Below are 22,232 nucleotides of genomic sequence, written 5' to 3' on the forward strand. Positions count from 1 at the left end.
CAACTCAGGCTTATTTTTCTTTATGGCATTAGCTGGTCCCCTGTGTATTTTTATATTTTCTAATGAGCTAAACATCAGGGGTTTTATTCTGTGGCTTCCAGTTCTGACACTGAAGCATTTCCAGATTCCCAGGGCAGGGGTGGAGCACTGACTGCTGGCACTTGGTGCAGTGAGCGTGTTCCTCCTCCTGTTAGTAGTTGTGAAATCTTCGTTTTGGTGTGTTTTACACTGATCTGGAATTGGAGATCTCCTTTATTTATCCAGAAGTTAGCTGAAGGGGATCAGGATGATGAGCTTAAAATGAATTCTCTTGTTCCATGAATGAGTCTGTAGGATATTGCATCTCCAGCACTGCCCCCAGAGAGGGGAAACCCCCAGGGTGTGCTGGGAGGCAGGTGGGGGTAGGTTGGGCATCCAGCCAGATCCTAGAATTTGTGTCTTGCACCTGCAGCCCCCTGGAGGGAGGATGGCAGGAAGGCCCAAGAGATCTCTGTAAGCTCGTGGGCCCGTTTGTTCTAACTCCATCCTTACGTGCCTAAAGGTATCTGGTAATAATCTGGCATCTATAAAGCTGCTAAATGAAGCCTTGGTCTGTTCCCTAAATCCTTCAAAAGCCTGAAGCACTTTATGGTACTTGTTGGACTTACAGCCCTGACAGTAACAACAAAAATGTCTACCAAACTGGGGCTGGGCATAGTTTGCTGTCATTGTTTTTTTTCAAGGGAATTCTGCCTCTCACAAGCATCTGCTTTTAATATATGACATAACTGCTAAGTTGGTACAGCAGCTCCTTAAAATGAAAACTAAGGCTTGGATGTGGTATCTTCAAAGAGAAAAAGAGATGAGGCATTTCAGTGTGTCCTAGTGTTCAGAGTTATTTCTGTATCTGTTTAAATTACGAAATATTGTTATCCACACATGGAAGTTATCAATATAGTTATTTCCAAGTGATTCTTAAAAGAGGCACACTGGGTATAATGCCATTTTAGAAGGTTCAAAAGCAATATTTCCTTAGTTTTGTTTGCATCCTCTTTTTTTGTCTCCATTCACTCATTTAAATGTTTATTGTCTGGGACTCTTAACTGCCTTTTAGAGTAACCATCACTCTCTTATGTGCAGTGCTGATAGTTCTCCTTTAACAAAAAGTTATTTAGTACAAGTAGCACCTTGCAGCTTTGAGCAGTATTAAGAAATATCCCAAATTTTCCTTTTTAGTAGCAGCTTTGTAATTATTTCTTCACTGTACTTTGCCTGACTAGAGAAGAGACTTTTATGTTGACCTTAAATGCTGTCTGCTCCATAAGGAAAATGGAGTCTGGGAGCAACTCTCTGAAATAACTGTCTTGAAAAAAAAAGGCTTGAAATATCAATGTAATAGTTTGAGGTTTCACCTATTTATGTTACAGCATAAATGTTTTAGTGTAAATGCAGGATATTTATGTAGTTATTATGGAAAGATTACCGAAGAAAGTTAGGAAGATGAAGTTGCTGTAGAAAAGTGCTGCTGAGTCATCTGAAGCAATGTGGGAGCTGTCAAGCCAGACAAAATGGCCATTTATTGTCATTATTTCTTTTTCTGATGGGAACTTGATCCCACTGCATCCACCCCGGAGACATTTGGGATGAGTTTCAGCTGCTTGGCTTGTGAAATGTGGCTGTTGCTCATGGTTTTCAGTGGAGTGAGAGTGGACTCATCCTCTGATGCAACACTCCCCAGGCCCTGTTTTCTCATCACAAAGTGATGGAGCCTGTTTCCCTGTAGCAGAAATGTTCTCCAGCTGGCTGGAGGTGAGATTTTTGGATCCTTTCCTTCTCCCTCAGTGCTTAGCCTTTCCTCTTAGTTGGCTCCGGGCATCTCCCTGCTCATCAGGTTGCTTTTCCTGGTATGTTACATTACACAGGGAACTTGAGTGTCTGGCTGGCTTTGGAATTCATGGCTGGGGCCAAGGAGTTGGATGCTGCAGAAACAAACCTGTGCATCCCAGCACCCTTCATCTGTGCTGTGTTGCTCTCAACAGTGATGGGACATAAGCTTTGCTGGGGTCGACTGTTTGTCTTCCCACGGGGTGCAGAGAGAAGTGAAAATATTATATACTCCTCCTAATTTGCTGTTGCATAAAATGGTGGCCATGTTCTAGCTGCAGCTGTATTTTGAGTGACACAGCACTTACACCTGAACTGTGAGTCTCAGGTGTGCTGTTGGGAGGTGGTTTTATTTGCTGTTCACGTTACTGTATGGGCTGTGCCAGATTAAGTGTAAGGCACACACAGATCAGATTAGCAGCCCCAAGGATGCTCCTCTGCCCAGCACATTTAAACCCTCAATAGTTTTCTTTCCTACAAACGCAAATCAGGTGCCATTGCTCCCCATAAACAGATCCCCTGGCCCACTGTGCTGCAGTAAAACATTCCAGGAAATGACCCTGGAAATTTGCCTGGAAGATTTCTTACACAAGGGCAGCCGACTCTGTCTGAGCTGCTGTGCACAGCCTCACCTCTGGCCCTGCCTCCACAGCCATCCTTGGAGACCCTGATTTAATAAACTCTGCAGCTGGCACCAATTTGGAGACCACTGTGCACAGGAGCAAACTGCCCTCGCTCCCAAGAGCACGTGGCCTTGGATGTCACCACAAGCTGAACTGGCAGTTTCCAGAGAGCTTCCCATTAAACTTTTACATACCGAGGGTCAGAGGTGACGTTGCATTCCATTATCATCCCACTTTCACAAATCAATAGGTAAATGGATCAATATTTGGTTGCTTGAATGTATTTTTTCAGCCTTTTAAAGGACAAAAGTGTGAATTATTTTGCCAGAACAGCATATCTGATTTTTGAAGAGGAGAAATTGGTTTGTATTTTCAACAAGGTATATCTTAAAGTGTACCACATCCAAAAGGCATCCTCCTACCACTGCCCCTTCCACCAAACCAGTCTGACATGAGAACAGTAAGAACCACAGTCCACATTATCAATATTTAATTTCTTCCTTTAGGGCTGCTTGGGCCCTGTATAAAATATAGTTTTCCTATAGTGTTATTAATCTTAGAATCTACATACAGGGGTGCGGGGTTTCTTCATCTATAGACACAAGAAAATTCACTTCAAATTTAGGTGAAAATCTTCCTTTCTTTTACTTTACTTGGTACAAAACAAAACTGAAAAAGTCAAGCCTGCACCATTTGGGAGTACAGTGACTTAAAAGCAAGTTGTCTTATTGCTGTAAATGTAACTGAAGCAGCGAGTCTATGTGACAACTAGAACATTAATCACATTCAGAGCTCTGCAAAATGAGGAACATTATAGCTATAAGCAAGGCTGCTGCCAACTCTTATCATGACAGCAAAGTGCTGGGGAAAATGCTAGCCCTTGGCTCTCCCCCTTGCTTTGCACTGAGGAATCTCCTCTGCGTGTGCAGTTGCCCATATGCTTCCTCTCCTGCCAAAGGCAAGAGAGAAATCACCTATATATGCTTGCAACATCTTAATGAGCATCATCCTGAAACTGCAACAGGGATCACCTACTAATCTGACATGATTCACAGCATATCAGGGTGCAGTTCAAGGAAGACAGCTATCTGAAGTACAGCCCATATAATTCCGGCTGACTTTTACCTACAGGCAGATAAGCATGGGTCAGTAGATATTTAGAATGTACCACCTCATGCCAGGACTCCATCTGTGTTCTGGCTACATCATCCAGCCACATATTTTAGCATTCAGTAGAGATCAGAAGAGAGGAATAAATAAAATAGTAAACAATGCGTATGTACGTCAACAAGACTGGTAAAGGCAGAGCCTCAGCTCCCATTAAGCCTGTAATGAAAATGGGATGTAGAAGAGCACCACCTAAATCAGCTTTTCTCATAACTGCAGTTTGACCAGAGATAACAACAATTCTGTGCTTTTAAAGACACCACGAGCACTCTATAAAGAAATGTCAGGAGGATCAAGTTACACAGAAATTCATTTTAAAAAAATCACTGTGGTAAAATTTGCTTGTGTCATGAAAAGACACCTAAAAAAAAGTCACTGTGCTTGGAAACAGATCTTTGACCATCACTGCTGTTGCAAGCAGCCTTTCTCCAAGTCTCAGCACAGGCTGCCACAGCTTTCTCGAGTGCGAGCTCAATTTGGGGTTACGTCAGTTCAAACAAAACATTCAGAGAACCAAACACAGCAGTTTTGTAGGAACACATGAGATGCAGCAGGAATGGTCATTCTTGATTTGGGTCCAAGCTACTTGTAAACTTGGAATACTTGAAAAGTGAGAACGTGCATCAGTTGTTAAACAAAACTAAAGGCTCTGCAGTGGTTGTGCTACTCCTAATATAAATTAGGCAAGTATTTCTTCAGACTTTATTAGAATGGTTTCAAAGAGAGATGGAACAAAGTGTTGCACTATTACTTCTGTTTATGTAGTTTCAGAAGTGAATGAGCAAGTTGGTTGCAGTTTTGTGCCTGGACCTCAGGGGGTGAGGAAGAGAAGAAAGAAAAAAGAAAAACGCTCCTTTGCTCACATGATGGTGTATAAACCACAAACTCAAAATACTTGAAACTAAACTCACAGAAGATGACCTCAGCCCCCTTCCTGCACTTCCAACTGCCAATCTCTCCTAGCTTCTCCTTAGCTGGTATCACAGCTTTTTTCCATTGCAAATCTGAGAACATCAAGACCAGGGTATGCTGCCCTGAAATAAATGGAATACAAACAGAAGGGGCTCGTGTAGGGATTGTGTTATTCATTTTTACATTTAATGAAAAACTCCATTTGTTCAGTCATAGCTGCTGAAGAATGACAGGCTGCCACAAAACCCAGAACATCCGTCCAGACTGCCACAGAATACACTGGATCACCTCCAAAGGCTCTGCCAGCATGATGCTGACACGTAAGAAACGCTGTTTAAATCTGCACATACATAAAATTTTTGTTTAGCAAAGAACTGCCTATTTCAGGCTTCCAGGATGTCTTAGTTTAAGCTATTTTCCCAATACCGAACTGTTACTTTTTTTTTTTTCCCTTTTCTTTTTTGGCTTTTTTTTTGGTTTTTTTTTCCTTTTTTTTTTTTTCAGAAAAAGACAAAACCAGCAAGAAATTATATGGCAACAGTTGCAAGGTGTGGTTTGCTTAAATTAATGACATGTAGGTAGAAAGATAATTATTATATTACATTGCAGTCCACTGCAAACAGTAAAAATATCAAAGGTCCCAAAATTCAGTCTGAGTAAGATATATTACTGAAACCCCCACCATTACCCTAACAGGCTAAGACATGGCAACAAAATTACCCACCCAATTATTAAAGAAACAGAAATGTTACCAAGAACAGCTCACTAAATATACAGAACTACATTACCCAGGAAGAGTTTATTGCAAAACCAGGAAAGAGACAGCAAACTAGAAGTCTGTCTTCCATTTCAGGTTTGTATCACTTGTTCAAGTTTCAGCCACTCCTGCACACACACACACACACACACACACACACACACACACACACACACAGGCAGCCTGCACACAAAGTCACTAACACATTTGAGTTCCCACACTCTCACAAGAAACCTTAAAACATTTCAGTAAAAAGTTAAAATGAGATCTTTTACCACAAGGACTATAAAATCCCCCCCTCCCCCACTAGCCTTGGATTTCTAAGTTTTGGATTCTAAAAACCATACATAAAAACGAAGGCAGAAAGACCACCTTAAAAATATCAAAGTAAGTTAAAGGGGAGTTAATGCAACTGAAAAAAAACCTGCATCACACACAGTCAGTGCTTTCAACACTGTTGATAAGCTCTAAGCCCCTAAATGTAGTAGAGCATTCATTGGTTTTGATTAACTTTTAATTCAGAAGTTACATTAAAAAAACAGTTGTAGCAATTCTTTTGAGCTGCTCGTTTCATGAGGAAAAAGTCCCTTTCAAAATTTCAATAAATATGCTGACATGTAAAGTTAGTTGAGGTTGTCATGCAAGACAAGTTACATAACCAAGACCAACTCAATCTTTATAATAAAGGCAACTTGCATTCAAAAATGAACTTTACCCTTACAATTTAATTCAAAGGGTAAACATGAATTAACCCAGCTGTTTACCTGAATTACAAAAGTAACATGATTCAATATGAAAATAAGAAACTGTCTACAAATCTCTGACAGTAATAAATTGCAATATACAATGCATACAGGAGTTATACAGAGCAACAAACTCTTGTACAAAACAAAAATACTTTAATACCTTTAAAATCCAATTATTTTTTTTAAAATCATCATGAAAAAGATTTGAGTCAGAACTCACACCTCAATTAGTCAAGCTTCTGGTAGCTACATTACAGCTATTTAATATACAAAGAGATAAATCTCTTCACCAGTCATTAAAACTGCCTCTTCATTAGAGTTGCACAGGTTTTCCGTCTCATGTTCCCAGATAAAAAGTTTTCTTCAAAATCATGAGAACTGAATTTGTTGAACACCGGAGATCTAGAGAAAGAAAATGCAAGTTTACATTCAAATGCACCTTTTCTGAAACTGCACTGCAGCAGCAGCAGCTGTGAACTGTCGTGGTGTTGAAATGGCAGCACAGCCACCACCGAAGGACTAAATAAAATCCATTCGCATCCTTCAGAACAGAGCAGCTGAATCAGTGCTTGAGTTTTAGCAGCAGAAAGGAGAGCAGGGATGGGATACAGTACCTGTTGATATGATGTTGTGTAGACCATAACATTCTGCTGTTGGCCATCTGTGGTTATTAAGCCTGCTGGCAACTGGTTAGCTGAAAGAAAGAGTATTTTAAAAAAGTTAGACAGGAGCTGCTGGATATACAGAGCCTTGTGTCCATTAAATAACCTCTGTGTTCCACTCCATGGCTACAGAGCCATTCATCTCCTGACAGCTACCATCCCACACTGCATATAGACACACTTGTTACCAAGTGTTGTAAGTAAACAAGTTTCTTTCCGTTAAGAAGAAACACTTAAGAAACAAAATTCAACTTAAATTTGCATCAGATAACCTAAAAGTAAGACAGCACCTTGTTTTTGCCCTGCACGTGTCTGAAGCAGAACATACCCAGCTGTACCCTGGCAAATGGAGCGGAGTGGCCATCCTGACCACTGAAAAAGCAATTTTTAGCATTTGATATCCCAGGAAACCTGGGGAATTCAATTGGCTTTGGTTAGCACTTGAGCATACCCACGTGTGAGGAACTCAATGAAATGGTTATGCTGCTTTATAAAACAGAATCCATCAGGAACTCCACAATATGGAAGCCTCATGGAAGGCAGCAGAGATGAACAGAGACAGGCAATGGCAAAAAATAAAAGGCACTGCCAGAGCCTGATGTTACACTGGTTGACTTCAGCATGTCCTTCAGGGTATGCACAAGAGCTCTGAATTTCACACAGGAGAGAAGAGGCCAACAAAAGGAGTAAAAAGTACTTCTGAAATACAGAGAGAAGACATGGGGAGCGATGCTATAACATAAACCTTCACAATAACATGTACACTGAGCTCTGTGACAGAGTAGGTATGTTACAACTGCTACTTGGCAGCAAAGTAGCAGAACTCTTAAACTGTAAGTTGAGTCACTGTAACATAACATTTTCCTCTAGGACACAAACAATGGGGCTTTGTTTTCAGTCATTAAGTATAGACAAGATCTATAACCAACAAAAAAATTTGAAAACACAGCATAATCCTTAACAGTTTTCATTTGAAAGCTGACACTTGATGGCTTTGTAATTGGATTTTTGGTTGGTTGGGGGTTTTGTCACCTTTTTTTTTTAATTTCCTCCTTGGTTGTACAAATTTTCAGTTACTTCAGTTGCAAGTGAGAGTGGCTCTGGCAGGTCTAAAATTTACTGCCCTTCAATCTGCATGTTTCACATCCAACACAGCTTAATGGCAAGACTGACCCAGCCCTGATGTGAGGCTAAAACAAACAGCTGAGGGTTGTGCCACAGCAGCACAGCAGTCACTGCTACTGCTGCAGTGAGACCATCATTCTGGACAGATCTGTAGCTGCCCCTCTGCAGAGAAATACCTGCAGCACTTGACATGGTCAGCTATTCACATAATTTTTTTTTTACCTTCTACTACTGCAACATCTCCTTTGCATCTTACCAGGACTTAATATTACTTTTAAAGTTTTCAAATCACACCAAATTGAGGTTTATTTCATAGAGTACTCTGAGGCTCCTAGGCCTGAGATATTTGAACAAGAACTAGGAGCAGCCCTTCAGCCTTCTGAAGCTTAACAGATCACATCAAATCTGGGAGGGGGACAGAGGATCCATAGAGTAAGTTGATTTCTTGATTCTGGTTTCTATTTTCTGGTGGGCATTGTACTTGGGCTAAGCAGCCCATGAGCATCAAGAGGAGAAACTTTTTGTGAATTTGCCTCTTTGCCCTATAAAACAAGACAGTGGACACAGATACAACGAGAAGTTTCCAACTACATATTCTCACTCAATTCCTGAACAGCAGTTTAGATGCTTGAAGCGAAAATCAGAATATACACAAATACAAATCAGTATTTACATGAAATAAACCTTTTAGAACAATTTCTATATATTGATTCAACAAACTTCCAAACTGGACAGACTCCAAACAGCTGCAATGTAGAAACCATTAGCAACATACCCAAGGTAAAACAAGTAGGACCCATAGTTGTGATAGTCTCTCACTACTTCAAAACAAACAGAGCTATTACCTATGAGTGACTACAGATAAGATTTTACTATTTGCATTGCCTAATCTTTAATTATAAAATTAAAAGGGTCATATTAAAAAAAAAAAAGCTTTCTATAAGTCCACTGCAATATTTAAATTTTGATTCTTAGTTTTGAGCCAGTTTTACAAGCTTATCTTCCAGGCTGGAAGAGACCTGAAGAATCTGTATTAGGTATCCAAAGTCATCAAACTGGGAGCAAAGTGTGTTTCTGACCCTGAATAGGTCATTTTGGTCCTCAGGTTTTGAATTTTTACTAGTTCAGCAGTGACTTTAAACAGAATATTTATCAGATACCTGAAAAACTAAATCTTATCAGTAGATATGACTAGAGCTGCGCTTCCTAATTCTTCTTGTATCAGCTTCAACATTACCAGCCCCTAATATTTGAAAGCCAAGGTAAAGACTACATGCAGGAATCCCACATCAACAAAACCAGTGCAAATCCCTAAACTGTCAGGCTTTAATTCACAGGAAGAAGAACTACAGTGAATGCATATGATGCTCCTTGCCCTACACCTTTTATTTGCCAATCTGTGTATTCTTTCAATTGTAAGAAATACTAAGTATTTTAGAATTATATGAAGATGACGTTCTTCTCTGCCTCATTCTCAAAGATGAGCTCCTCAAGTCCTCAAGTCACTTTTTTCCCCCCACAGTCTTGCAAGTAGAACGAATGTGGCCTAAACATGTAGCTGCTGGGGAAAAACAAAAAAAAAAAAAAGAAAGCGTAGAGAAAAATACTAGCACTAATATATGCATTTAAAAATCTTCCACAGTTGATACTAGCTATTACTGGAGTGTTATCATTTACCACTATCTGACTTCTGACCAAAATCCTACTCAATGGTAGGAGTTTATCTCAGCACAGGTTATCCTCCAGATATCTCAAACAAAAATCTCAATGGATTACAGATGCAACACGTGGCCAGTCCAGGATATATTCCTCAAGTAAGAATTCTGATATCTAAAGGAAGCGCTGTTTTTATGAAAGCTGTAGTAATAATATAATAAATTAAAAATTATTACTTACTAAATGCTTCCTCTGTGAGCTCCTCACTTAGACCGTCTCCAGTTGTAACTGTTCCTGCAATTCCCTTTTCTCCTTTCATTGCCTACAGAGAGAGATAGCACTGAACAACAACAAAAAAAAAAAAGCTTGAGATTTTTTCAAAGCCCCACGAGCTCTAGCCAACATTTGGAACTTGCAGAAGAGTCACTGTGCAGCAACTGGAGCTTGACATCTAAGACCTGTAAACTCTGCTGGATTTGATAACATGCATACTACAAGTGTCTTTCATCTTAGCCATATTCCTGAAACCAAAACTTGACAAACTAGGACTGTGTAGTTCTAAGAAAGGCTTTTCACCTTCTGCAGAAAGCCAAAGATCTGTGGTAATCCAAACAGAGCCGTTAAGAGCATTTACAAGAAATCACAGCAACTCAGAACTACCAAGAATGTGCAACATTTGCTTACCGACCACACACAGGCGCCATCATCATACAACTAAGAACTGACATTTAAAACCAAGATATTGAATTTCTCTTCCCACGTCAAGGACTACAGCCAGAAGGGATATCAGCACAGAAAGCCAAGGCCTCCAGTCATCTGCATGCAGGTTTACAAGTATGAAGTTCGATGCTTTATGCTATTACATAAAGACAGCTAAGAAAATAATATGGGCATAAAAAGTATTCTCTGCAAGTGCTTGCTGCAGACTAAATACTCAGTTACAAAACTGAAGTATTTCATTGTATATGGTACCCTGAAGACACCCTAGCTGGAATGGAGATTTAAAACTGATGAGCAAAGCTATCTGATTCACCCATCCAATTAAAACCCAATCCAACTACTCTGCTACCACAGCATATATAATCTGCAAAAACAGTCAATTAAGAATGAAAGTAGCATAGACCCACTTCAGACTTCTTCAGTAGTACTGAAACTAGTGAGGCAATATTTGCATTTTTAATTAAAGCACATACAGCACTATCACAGCATGTGCAACTGCTACACAGCACTAGAAAAAGACAGTACACAGCAGTACTTCCAACTTTTAGATTACCCCTCCTGTTACTCAGTTATCACAGTAAATGACCTTCTGGGAAGCTTTAAGTGCCATCAGCAAATCAAATATCATTAGCGAGTCTGACCCCATTAATTAAAAAAACCTTAGGTCTACAAAACAAAGTCTGAAGAGCATACTCATCTATAGCAATGCCAATTTAGATGGGGGAGGCAGAACAGAACAAAAAACCCAAGCAGAAGCAACTTCCTTTTTAGAAAAGTCTAAATTGCTGAAAGGAAACCACCACTTACTTTCTGCTAGAGTAGGGATAAATTAAACTGCTTAGATCACATAGGTAGCATGCACTATCTACTACTTTTGATATTGTGTATCAAAAGCAAACCGAGGGACACGCTAAAAAAAAATTAATTAAAAAACCCATTGAAGCAGATAGGTTTCCATGTGAATCATTATTCTAGCATGAGGAAAAACAACTTTTCTTTTGCAGATCTGAAGTCCAGACAAACAAAAGGCATTAGGCTACTTCCACATAGGATGTAGACAAGCACAGTTTTATTGACTGAACCCAAAGAGCAAATCCAACATTCTTAATAGGCACCTTTAAAGAACAGAGCAATTTACTACCACGAACATATTAGATAATTTATTCAGTTGAAAGCTTTAACTACTCTGAATCAGCAAGTCTAATCAAAATGCTTACTTCCTCCTTTTTCTCTTCATAAACTCTGAAGGCTTTTAAACGTAACATTACTCCCTGCCTAGTGGCTGTGAGATACTGTGCAAGTTACCTGTTACATAATTGCAATGACAGAGAGCTAAACACAACTAGGTTAAGTAAGTGAGGAAATAACCCAAGCATATACCAACCTCTCTGAATTTTTGGAGGTATAACTTCAAAGGTTCAACATAGCTATCAAACCCCAACGTAGACATGGCAAAGAGAATATCCTCTCCATTGATGGTCTTTCTCTTCTCTTGGTGACACCTCTCACTTGCCTCTGATGTTATAAAGCTGATGAATTCACTTACACACTCTTGTACACATTCCTTTGCATCCTTAGCAATCTAGTAAGGAAAAAGTATCATAAAATTATTAATTAAGATGCAAGATTTAAAAAACCCACCACAAAAAACCTCAAGGAATACACCAGATAATAAAGGAAACATCCCAAAACCTAATGATAACACCCATTTTGGCAACACCTGTATAGGGAATCACTGGATCATAGAGAGTCATCACTGCTCTGTGTAAGAACAGCTGCAACATGACTTTAGCTATGTTTCACTATTTCAAGCAGCCTGTACAGACAACTGCCAGGATCTCCTGAAGTCCTAACTATGTTCTGTACAAGCTTTTACACACAAAAGCACCTCAGTACTGCTTGTTTTGCTTACCTATGTCTCTTTAAATCTGTTCATTACCATGTCATAGCCCACTTGCATCTTCCTTTTAAGAGACCCAGCAGTTCCAACCCCACTGCAGTATGTTCCCACAAATTCAGCAATGACAAGTATTTTTATCCTGACCAGATTCAGGGACTAGAATATATGCCTAGCAGGAAGCCTTTCTAATGCTTTAATATTCTGGTACAAATTTTCCAAATGAGAATTCAAATGAAGAAACATATGCCCCTGGCAAGAATGAAATAAGTAAATGTGATTATTATTTTCAGCTGGACAAAAGTAATTTCCATGACTTAAAATTACAGCAAGCATTACTCATGATTACTTGGGAAGATTTTAATAATTAAGATCCTGATTCTTCACATGAGAAGAACCTTATTTGTATTTAAAAAAAAAAGATGCAGTAATCATATGCAGAATCTTCACCAGTTCCTCTGATATTTTCAGACACATAGGGCGAGATTTTCAGAAGTCACCAGCCAGCAACTTCCTTTGCAGTTTTTCACAAAAAAACAGCCTGATTTTTCAAGATAGCTCTACATCCCATATGCTAAATTCTTGAGAAAAATCTCATCTTGATCACTAAAAATTTATGACAATATGGACTAGGGTAGAGTTTTTCACAGCAAAGTTATAAATGTAACACCCAGATCTCCAGAAAGCCCTGAACACTATGAAAGTACAAGCAGATGCAAGTAAATTATGTCTTCCTTCTATTTAGAGTGATCCCAAAAAAACCCACCCCAGTTTTAGCTAGGCTGGAATTGGAATACAACAGAGAAACAGCAAGTAATAGGAGCCCTGCAAAGGTTTAAGATAAACAGGTAGAACAATCAAATAATTATACAACCACCAGCTCAGCAGAATGGATTAAAAAGTCTATTCTTAGAAGTAAGAAATAAAAACAGGGTTTCAATATCTGGCCTTGTCTGCTACATGGTATAAGGCAGACTTCCTAGGTCACTTTGGCATGTGGGTATGTAAAAATCAGGGTGATGGAAGGCTAACCATTCTCCTTCCTTCAGGATGAGGATCACATTTTTATTTCATCCAAAATGGTTCACTTAGTTAAAATGTTATGCACCACAATAAAAGTAGATTAAGTCTCTTGAGAGACTTGCACAGAAAATATTCTTAGTGATACAGGATTGTCACCAAGTCTCATCCTTTACAACAGTTTCAGAGAACATATCTTAGAAAAAGAAAGCTCTTGAAAGCCCTATGAAAAACACTGTTCTGGATGCTCTAATTACAGTGGTTAGTCAAAGCTTCCAGAAACCTAAAAAAAATGGACTTGGTCTCAATTATCTCCTGCTCCTATTTTTTTCCTTTTCTTTTATAAGGCTTTTATCCAATAAACCACCATCACTTGGAAAAATATATTGTTCTACCAGCTCAAGTTCACCAAAAGGAAGGAATAAAACTCATTAACACATTTTCTTTAACAGACAAGGGTATTACCTTTCCTGTTTGGGGTATGGCATTTTTCATTATTCTTGCCACATTTGCAATTGGAAGATATATATCTTGTTCTCTAAAACTCTCTTTTGAGCCATTTGTATCTTCATGATCATTCATGCTGTCCTCTGTGTCTAATGAAATAAAGAAAAGTTAACAGAAATGGTACTTGATAGACAGCAGGCAATAATTAAGTCAGTTTAAAATCTTACATTGAAGGATGAAGTCCTTTGAAAGCACAGTGCATTAACACCATCAAAATAATTAAAAAAATAGATGCAACATCAGGGTACCTTTATAAACATATAATTTTTATCTCATTATGCACAGAAATGTACATGGCTGCTGATCACCAGGCATTCTTAATGTCATGTCAAAACACACACTGTTTCCTAGGAAGTAAATTTTTTTTGTCATTACCTCAAGGTGTCGGTGCCAACATTGAAAAATCCAACCTCCACCCTTCAGGATGCAGAAAAAATGCTTTACATCTGAATACATTATGAATACAAACAACTGCAAATTCTTAGCTTGAGAAAAGATAGCAGAGAACTATACAAGAACTGGAAAGAAAAAAAATTATATATATCTCTATATATACACACAGAGAAATAGCACATTTACTATAACATTCTTACCATCATGAGGCTGTATCACATAGTGACTGCCACCAATGTAATCTCCAGCAATTCCTAACTGAGAAGCATCTGTCGTGGAGCTATCACCATCCATCTACAACCAGAGGAAGGAAACCTTTCAGGTATGATTGTTACACTGTTAAGTACAGCTGCTGCTGAAAACCAGCACATTAATCAACTTAAAACTGTTAGACCAATTTCTGCAAAGCATAAATACTTTGTCATTTGAGAACAGCATCCCCACCTTTGTTACTGAGCTTTACAGTCAGTGGAAATAGAGAAACTGTTTCGTAAGGCTTCCCCAAGAGCTCAGCCAGAGGCACAGGCCATGCACAGAACCATTTGGTTCGTGCAGCACATACACAGTAACCTTGGGTTCCCAGGAGGGCCTGACCAGAACAGGTCAAGGCGTTTGTTTCTCTGAACAACACTCAAAACCTATACCAGGGCCCTGCTCACTGAATGCTTTACCTACTCATTACCACACAGAGTGCATCCTTCACTCACCTTTACCCTCCACACAAACAGCTTTGGTCAAGCCCACTGACAAACTTCTAGCCAGACCTCAGGACCAGCTCTGCATCTTCCTCCTCCTTGAGGCACCACTCACCCCTGTGTGCCTTCTGAGTTGTTTCCCTTTGCATTCCCTGGTCCTGCCCTGCCTCACTCCTCTGGGCATCCTTCAATGCTCCTCTCTCAATGTTCTGACAGGGTGGCCAACAAGAAGACTTCATCTTGAGGCTTTGGAGATGGAGTCACAGTCCAATAGGTAGTGTGAATGCCAGGAGAAACAGGGACACCTAAAGAACCAGTACTTCCCTCCTTTTTACTGACAAGCTGCACACACAGGCCTCAGGAAGGCAGAACTCGGCTGGATTCACTCGCTGTCCTACACCAGCTGTACAGGTCCCTGGTGTCTTTGGAGAACAACCTTTGCCCCAGAGGGTCATAGCCAGTGAGACCACACAGCTCACTTATTTCCACAAACATTAGCCTGGAGAGGGAGAGGCAGGAAGAAGCAACGTGGTGTTATTTTTATACCTACCCAGAAATATGAGCATTTAACCTCTCTCTAATCTGCACTTTGCCTGTGGCAACAAGGCTGAGTTCTGCTTTCAAACCTTCAGGTAACGTCCGGTGTTACACTTGGCCACAGATGCACGAGTAACCCGAGCACTGCTCACATTTCAGACAATACTACAACAGCTGGATGTAGCCTTAGGAGCTGCTCAAGAGAAAAACCAACCCTTCTACATCTTCTTTATTGTACATATTACACACACACACACACACACATATACAGAGACTTTTTAAAAGAACTACTGGTCCCTTTTGATAGGCTTTTGTAAACCAGTTTCACTTCTTACACAGCATCTCTGCCCAAAGGAAAGGTAGTGGTTTAGGCATTAGCCTTCTATGGGCCAACTTTCACATAAATTCACTTTGTCTGCATTTTGCAGATACTTTGTTGGGAGATTTAACTTTGCTTTTCAATTTTCCAAAGGATCTGCTGTTTGCTTACTCAGCTCACTGTAATGACAATGCAAGGATATCACAGTCCTGTACGTCAAGATTACCAAAACTGACATCACACAACATTAAGAGAGTTGTGTCCCTCTCTTCCTTCTGCAATTCGAAACAATTAACATTCTGCAGCCTGGTAAATCCCAAAAGCTACCTCCAAAGTAAAAGTTAGGATTTTCTGGCAGTCTTGTTCTCAGTTTCAGCTCTCTGATCCATACCAGAATTTAACACAGGATCTCAACAATCTTTAAGCATCAAGTTTACTCAGCCCCAGTACCATTTTACATAGCTTGATCTTTCTTTCCCCCTCCTTTTTTAGTCTCCTATGAAAACTATCTTCTAAAATATTTCCTTCCTTTATGATTGCAATATTCTTTAAATTTCTTCAGTGATGTAATAATTCATTGGTTTCTGCTCACCCCTCCTGGAGGCTACCCCATCTGAACCTTTATTGCCAAGACCCATCAATATCATTTAAGAAACCATCTTGCTTTCATTAGCCCAGCCCACCTTCAAAAGACAATTTCTGCTTGAATCTCTTTTAAACCTCTGCTGCATCTGCAGACAGTTTTGGCCACATTAGACTAATACATCCTCAAGGTACCATCTTTGCTTCTATTCTTTTATGTGTGCCCATTTCCAGATCTACTTACAGTGTTTATTATTTCACCATTAGTGGGAATTTGTGTGAACGTTTATCAACATCATGAATCTAAAACAGTGATTAGCAAAATTGACAGGAAAAGGCTTGCAACAGAAAAAGGCAGATCTGACTCAGATAAAGAAAACAGGCACTGACAGCTTAATATCAACTGAAATTACTTCTGTCAGTATTACTTTAAGAAAGATTTTTAGCTGCCAGGACAACCTTGGGACAGGAGATTATGGACAGCGTAACACCCTTCTGCATAACCAGGCCCTAATCCAGGATCACAGGATAATTCAGGTTGGAAGGGGCCTCGGGAGGTCTCTGTACTTCAACCACTGCTCAAAGCAGGGTCAGCTCCAAGCTCAGAGCAGACTGCCCAGGGCATTATCCATCTTGAAGACCCCCACAGCCAGAGCCTGCGCAGCTGCCCCATGAGCCCCCTCCACAGCCTGTCTGGCCTCACAGTGAGAAAAGGAGCAGTATCCCTGCACACCACTTCAATCCAAGTAAGTTGATGGAAGAACTTCAGCCACATTTGTCATTTAATTCAAATCTAGACCTAGGTATCTGAATATAGCAACTGTAATTAATACACCATCTAGTCACCCTACTAGTATTTCTTTGAGCCTGATGGATGACACAAACATGACCTTGCAGAAAGCTGTGGCCACTGCTACCCTGGTCATCTCATAATCAACACACTTACATGCTCATGTACTACGGTTTTAATTTCAGATGTTCAAAACAAGTCAATCACATTATCTGATTGTCAAGCTCAGCACAAGGTCTGTAGTACACACAACAGGGCGCAGAAAACCAGAAAACACTGCTCTCAATACACTGTTGCTAACTAATCCCGTTCCTTTAAACAAAGAGGCAAAAAAACCCTCCAAAGCCACAAAACACACTAAACTTTGTGTCCCTGAAGTTACTCTAGAAAGGCAGCAGTGCAATTAACATACAAACAACACCCTGCCTACACTAACTGCAGTCACCGAGAGACTGAAAGGACAACAGTTCTTATGCTGGCACTTTTAGTAGGAAGAGCTACCACTTTGGATGGAAATAGATGCTAAATTTCATGAACAGGAGATCTCCTGGGAGATCTAATCCTAAAAGGTCCAGATGGGCAAGAACTCCCCACTCAGATTTTGCTTTAACCCCTGGAGTTGTTACAACTTGCTTCAAAAACAAGTACCCGCTTGCAGATTGTACATGGCATTTGCATGGCAGTTTCAGCACACAGACACTGCAGTGTCTTTTAACACAAGACCATTTCCTACCCCTGTGTGGCCACTGAATTGCATGAGGGAGGAGGTTTCCAACACCTGGTCTCACAGCACATACTGTGTACACCTGCAAGAAGTACTTACTACATGTTGGACATTATCCTCTGCCTCCAGTACTAGGAAAACACTGAAGCTCCTCCATGCATACACACGGACTGAATCAAGACTGAGAGCTAAGCACATCAGAAGTGACATGTCAGTCTCTAAAATGACCATGCCACTATCTGATTTTTATCAACAACCAGGAAGAGAAGTGAAGGAAGTACAGGACACAAGCACCTAGTGTTACACTGCAAAAAAAAAAAAAAAAAATCTGAATACAGAGCAGCAGCACAAAGTTTTCTGCTAGTGGTTTTCTGTTCAATTTTGGTTTTTTTATCTTTAATGAAAAAGAATATTACTAGGAATATATAAATTACTTGATGCATGGAAATTAACCTGAGAAATACATTAAAAGAGAAACACTTCAGACATCAAAGAAAATTCAGTGATAAGATGCAAGTGAATGAACACACAGGTTTAGTCTGACATCTGGTATAAATATTTTGAAGGGTGCTTAAAAAAACATGCTCCTGTCAGCTGCCCACAACTCAGACTGTTCCTATAACATGTCTATACTAAATTAATAAAACCTCAGTATCTCAAAGTAAATCTTGCATCCTGTTTAATCTTATGAGCTCTCTTAAGAGACCACTATCTGTGGCTCAGCTAAATGATAACTGAAGAAGAATGCAAGCCCAGACCTGTTAGCATTGAGGGGGCAAAGGGATTAAGGGACTAAAGCTTAGATCAGTATAAAAGTAAAAAAAAATTTAAAACTAATCAAAGAAACATGATTTTTATCTTCAGAATGGTGAAGTTATCTGGCAATGATTTGCAAAACTGATCTCTTGAAGGGGAACCAAAGGCCTCTTGTGATTTAAGTACTTCATGTCGTATTTATTCACCCCGTCTCCCAAACTGCTACACTACAAGAGGGACAGCAGAAAATTATATGCAATGAACTGAAGCACTTGACACACATTCCACACAGTTGTTTCTGTCAAAGAAGCAGGATAGAAATGATAACAAACTGTAGGTAGTAACCACATCAGTCACCGTAGATTAATTTTGCCACACCTTGTCACAAGATGTAAAGCTCTGAAGCAGTACATAACAGCAGAGACACAACATTTTGTTTGAGCTTTCTGCACCCTCATCTGCTAAAGAGAAAAAATTTTCAATTGAAAATACAACTTTAGTTTCCTTTTATTTTTCAGTGACTCCTGGGGAACCTAACTCCCCACTGAATTCTCACCTGGCAGTGTCTCTTGCAGCAGGAAATGCCAGCTGGTGAATGCATTCATGAGACATTGCTCCAGCAGGCACACAAAAGCATAAAGTTAAAATCCCTTAGCACATGCCTACAACACAAATACATCCTGTTCTCTCTCTCTCTCTCTCTCCATCTCAGGCTTCTCTAATCTCTCACAAAGTGTTTTTTCCCCACAGGAGAATAACATTAGGAGAAGCAGACTGATCCTTAGAGAACCCCACAGCATCACTAAGGCTCATCAGCATTTCAGCTGTACTGGGTTCCTTCCCCTGGACCACAAACAGGGCATTGCTACCTTTCCACCCTCCCCCTCCTCGTAACAGCCCATCAACTTTACGTCTTATGAGCCCCACTGTCACTGGCCCAAGTCCCCTCCACATGGATCCAGCTATGCTAGAGCACACGGTGGCTCCTTCCCAGGCTGGCTAACGTCCACAAGCACAGCTCCAATACATATGGGTGGACTAACAACACATGAATTTTCACATCAAGTAGGAGTGGATTAGTGATATGGAGCAAGCAGGAGAAACCGAGTTTCCATGCATTCTCCTTTTTGGCAGCAGAAGAGAGAAGCTGGAGGGGAAAATAAACAAGATGAACAGAGGAACAGAGGCAGTTTTGTTGCTTTTGCATAAGCTGGAAGAGGACAGCAGTGCTGAACAGACTGCACCAGCACCTCCTTCCTCCTGCAACCTGACTGAAATCCCCATAATACCTTTCAATATTAAGTTTTTGATACTTTTCTAGCAATTTTTGTGAAAAACTAAGCTGTTCTGTTTATTTAATCAGCAGTCCATAAATCCCGCCTTTTTCTTTCGTAAGTTGGTTATGCTTTTCCTTCATTGCAGTAGTACCTCAAGTGTGCCAAGAAACTTTTTCCTCTCAAGTAACAGGACAAGCAAGAGTTTCACAGAGCTACTTCAGACCAGACCAGTATTTTCAGCCAAAATCACTGAATTTGCTGACACTTTCTTTTATTCTACTGATGTTATTTAGCAGGCATACATATAGTCATGTTTTGCCCTTTTTACAAGCATCCTGCCACTCAAACAGCAATTTCCAAATACTGTATTTCTCCAAAGTACTATTGCAAAACTCAGTCAAATTCCTTTCTAAGCAAAATTTTAAAGGTAGAGTGACATTACAGATCTGCATTTGAAAGCACCAAAGAAAGAGCCTTGCAAACCTCTTTTAAATGCCAACAAAACAAGGTATCAGACTTTAAAAATTTCAGTGTTTAATGTTACCTATCTTCACAGTATCTTGAACAATCTTTTTTATTCCACTCCTGAATGTTGCCTCCCTTCATGTAGTTATTACCACAAATAAGAGTTAAGCTTTGAACTGCTGTAACTGTCAAATACTGAAGTGTAAAGAGCAATATCCAGTGTTCTTGACTTCTCTCAAATATAATGTCATAGCTGTAAATGCTGGCTGCCAAGGCCATAAATAATCACCCACTCAATGCAGAGCTCAAGCGACTCAGGCAGACCTCATAATGATTCAGACTGAACAATCCTGGGTGTCCTAGACAATTACAGATGGATCCTCCCTTAACATTCTAACTGTCATGCCATAGGCCACATAACCAAAGAGAAAATGAAAGCAATCACTAGCTCATTGTTTAGAAACACTATGCTAATGATTATGTATAAACACCATCTCTCCATTCCTGCAAATTCTGTGAATAACGCCTGAAGTGGCTTCTGCCATTTTGCTTTTTGCTACCATTTTGCCAAAGCTTCCTTTGAGAAAGCTGCAATTATTTTTTTTTTAATTGACAATAACTTCCATCTATCAGGATGACAAGCAAAGGTTACTACGTGTGACAGAATCCATTCAAAGGCTGAACCTCAAGTTTCTATGTTCCTCACTGCCTAGAAATGTTCAGGTCATTGTTATCAATAATTTTGCACTCCCAAAAGCAACTCAAGCACAGTAGGTAGCTTTTACATGACAGTTCTTTGCAGAACAAAATATTTTTGGTTAAGCCTTGAAGAAATTGGTAAAGCTAGTTGTTGATTTTCTATTGCTGCTGTATTGCAGCAGGACCCACGAAGGGGATAAGTTATCTTCATAGCTGCAGAAACATTACCAGAACATACCAAATTTTTTTTCCAATACGATTGTCTGTGAATAACCTATACAATACTCTTCGGGATCGCCAACTACATAATTTCCAGAGACACAGAACAGCGGCTGGCACACACAGGTCTGCCCAAAAACACCTGCCGAACACACCCGAGTTGTGTGAACATTGATAATGGCAGTGTCCTGTCTCTCCCCCGCCTGCCACGTGTGTTTCAGGACAAGCGTCGATGCCACCCGGCTGTGTCTGTGCCAGTGCCAGCCGATCGATCCCACTTCCCGATTTCATGCCCTTCAATGATGCAAACGCAGCCAGCGCAGGGGCACGGGGGGGAAACTTCCCACCTATACCCACAGCCTCCAAGCCTTCCCGACACATCTGTTCGATAGGCAACTCGTCTGTCGTGACCCCTTGTTTACAAATCGAACAAGAAGAGAGTCCGCAGTTAATCAGCAACTTTATTGTTGGTCACCTTGGATGTGACTCCCGCGCTGGCCGCACCTGCGGGGCCGAGGGGCCGCTCACCCGCACTGCCCGGGCCCCCTGCAGCCAGCCCGGCCTCGTATTCCCGCCGGCACCGCCACCCGGGTACTCGCACATCCCGGGGCCTCGCCCTCCGCTCCTTATCCCCGCAAAACGCCGCCAAACCTTCCAGGAAATTTCTGTCCCGACAACGGCACGGGGGGCACCGGGAGGCGCGGCCGGGCCACTGCCCGGGTCCCGACCCGAGGCCGTGGGCGTGGTGGGGGTCCCGACCCTCGCCCCCCGCGGCGAGGGGAGGGGGGGCTCGGCCGGGCGGACACAAAAGAGCGCGGAGCCCCCTCCGCCCGGCGCGGCCGCCACAAAGCCGCGGGAGCGGCGGCCCCGGGGCACAGCGAGCGCGGCCGGCGGGGACATCGCACACCGCCGTGGCGGGGCCGCGGGAGGCCGAGAGACCCGGAGCGCCCGCCGCCCCTCACCGGGCCGGGCGGGTGCCGGGCGGCCGCGGGGCAGCCCCGCCTGCTGCCCTCACCCCCGCCTAGGCCGCAAAATGGAGCCGGAGCGGGGGGGCGGGGGGCCCGCGGAGAGAGCGGGACACCGGCGGGGGCAGCGCCCCGCCGCCCCTGCCGACGCCCCCC

General features: G+C 41.2%; 1 protein-coding gene across 1 annotated transcript in view; it reads right to left on the reverse strand.

Moving 5' to 3' along the window:
• Positions 1–5,031: 5,031 nt before the first annotated feature.
• Positions 5,032–22,232, reverse strand: part of NFYB (nuclear transcription factor Y subunit beta) — an 18,186-nt gene continuing 985 nt past the window's right edge. The window contains exons 2-7 of the mRNA XM_027659109.1: positions 14,249–14,342; positions 13,614–13,744; positions 11,616–11,813; positions 9,752–9,833; positions 6,683–6,762; positions 5,032–6,470 (exon numbers count right to left, since the gene is read on the reverse strand). Of these exons, the coding sequence (XP_027514910.1) occupies positions 6,438–6,470; positions 6,683–6,762; positions 9,752–9,833; positions 11,616–11,813; positions 13,614–13,744; positions 14,249–14,342 (618 nt within the window). The 3' untranslated portion in view covers positions 5,032–6,437. The remainder of the gene's footprint in view (positions 6,471–6,682; positions 6,763–9,751; positions 9,834–11,615; positions 11,814–13,613; positions 13,745–14,248; positions 14,343–22,232) is intronic.

This window comes from Corapipo altera, unplaced genomic scaffold (assembly GCF_003945725.1).
Source record: "Corapipo altera isolate COAL_440 unplaced genomic scaffold, ASM394572v1 1, whole genome shotgun sequence".
Lineage (NCBI taxonomy): Eukaryota > Metazoa > Chordata > Aves > Passeriformes > Pipridae > Corapipo > Corapipo altera.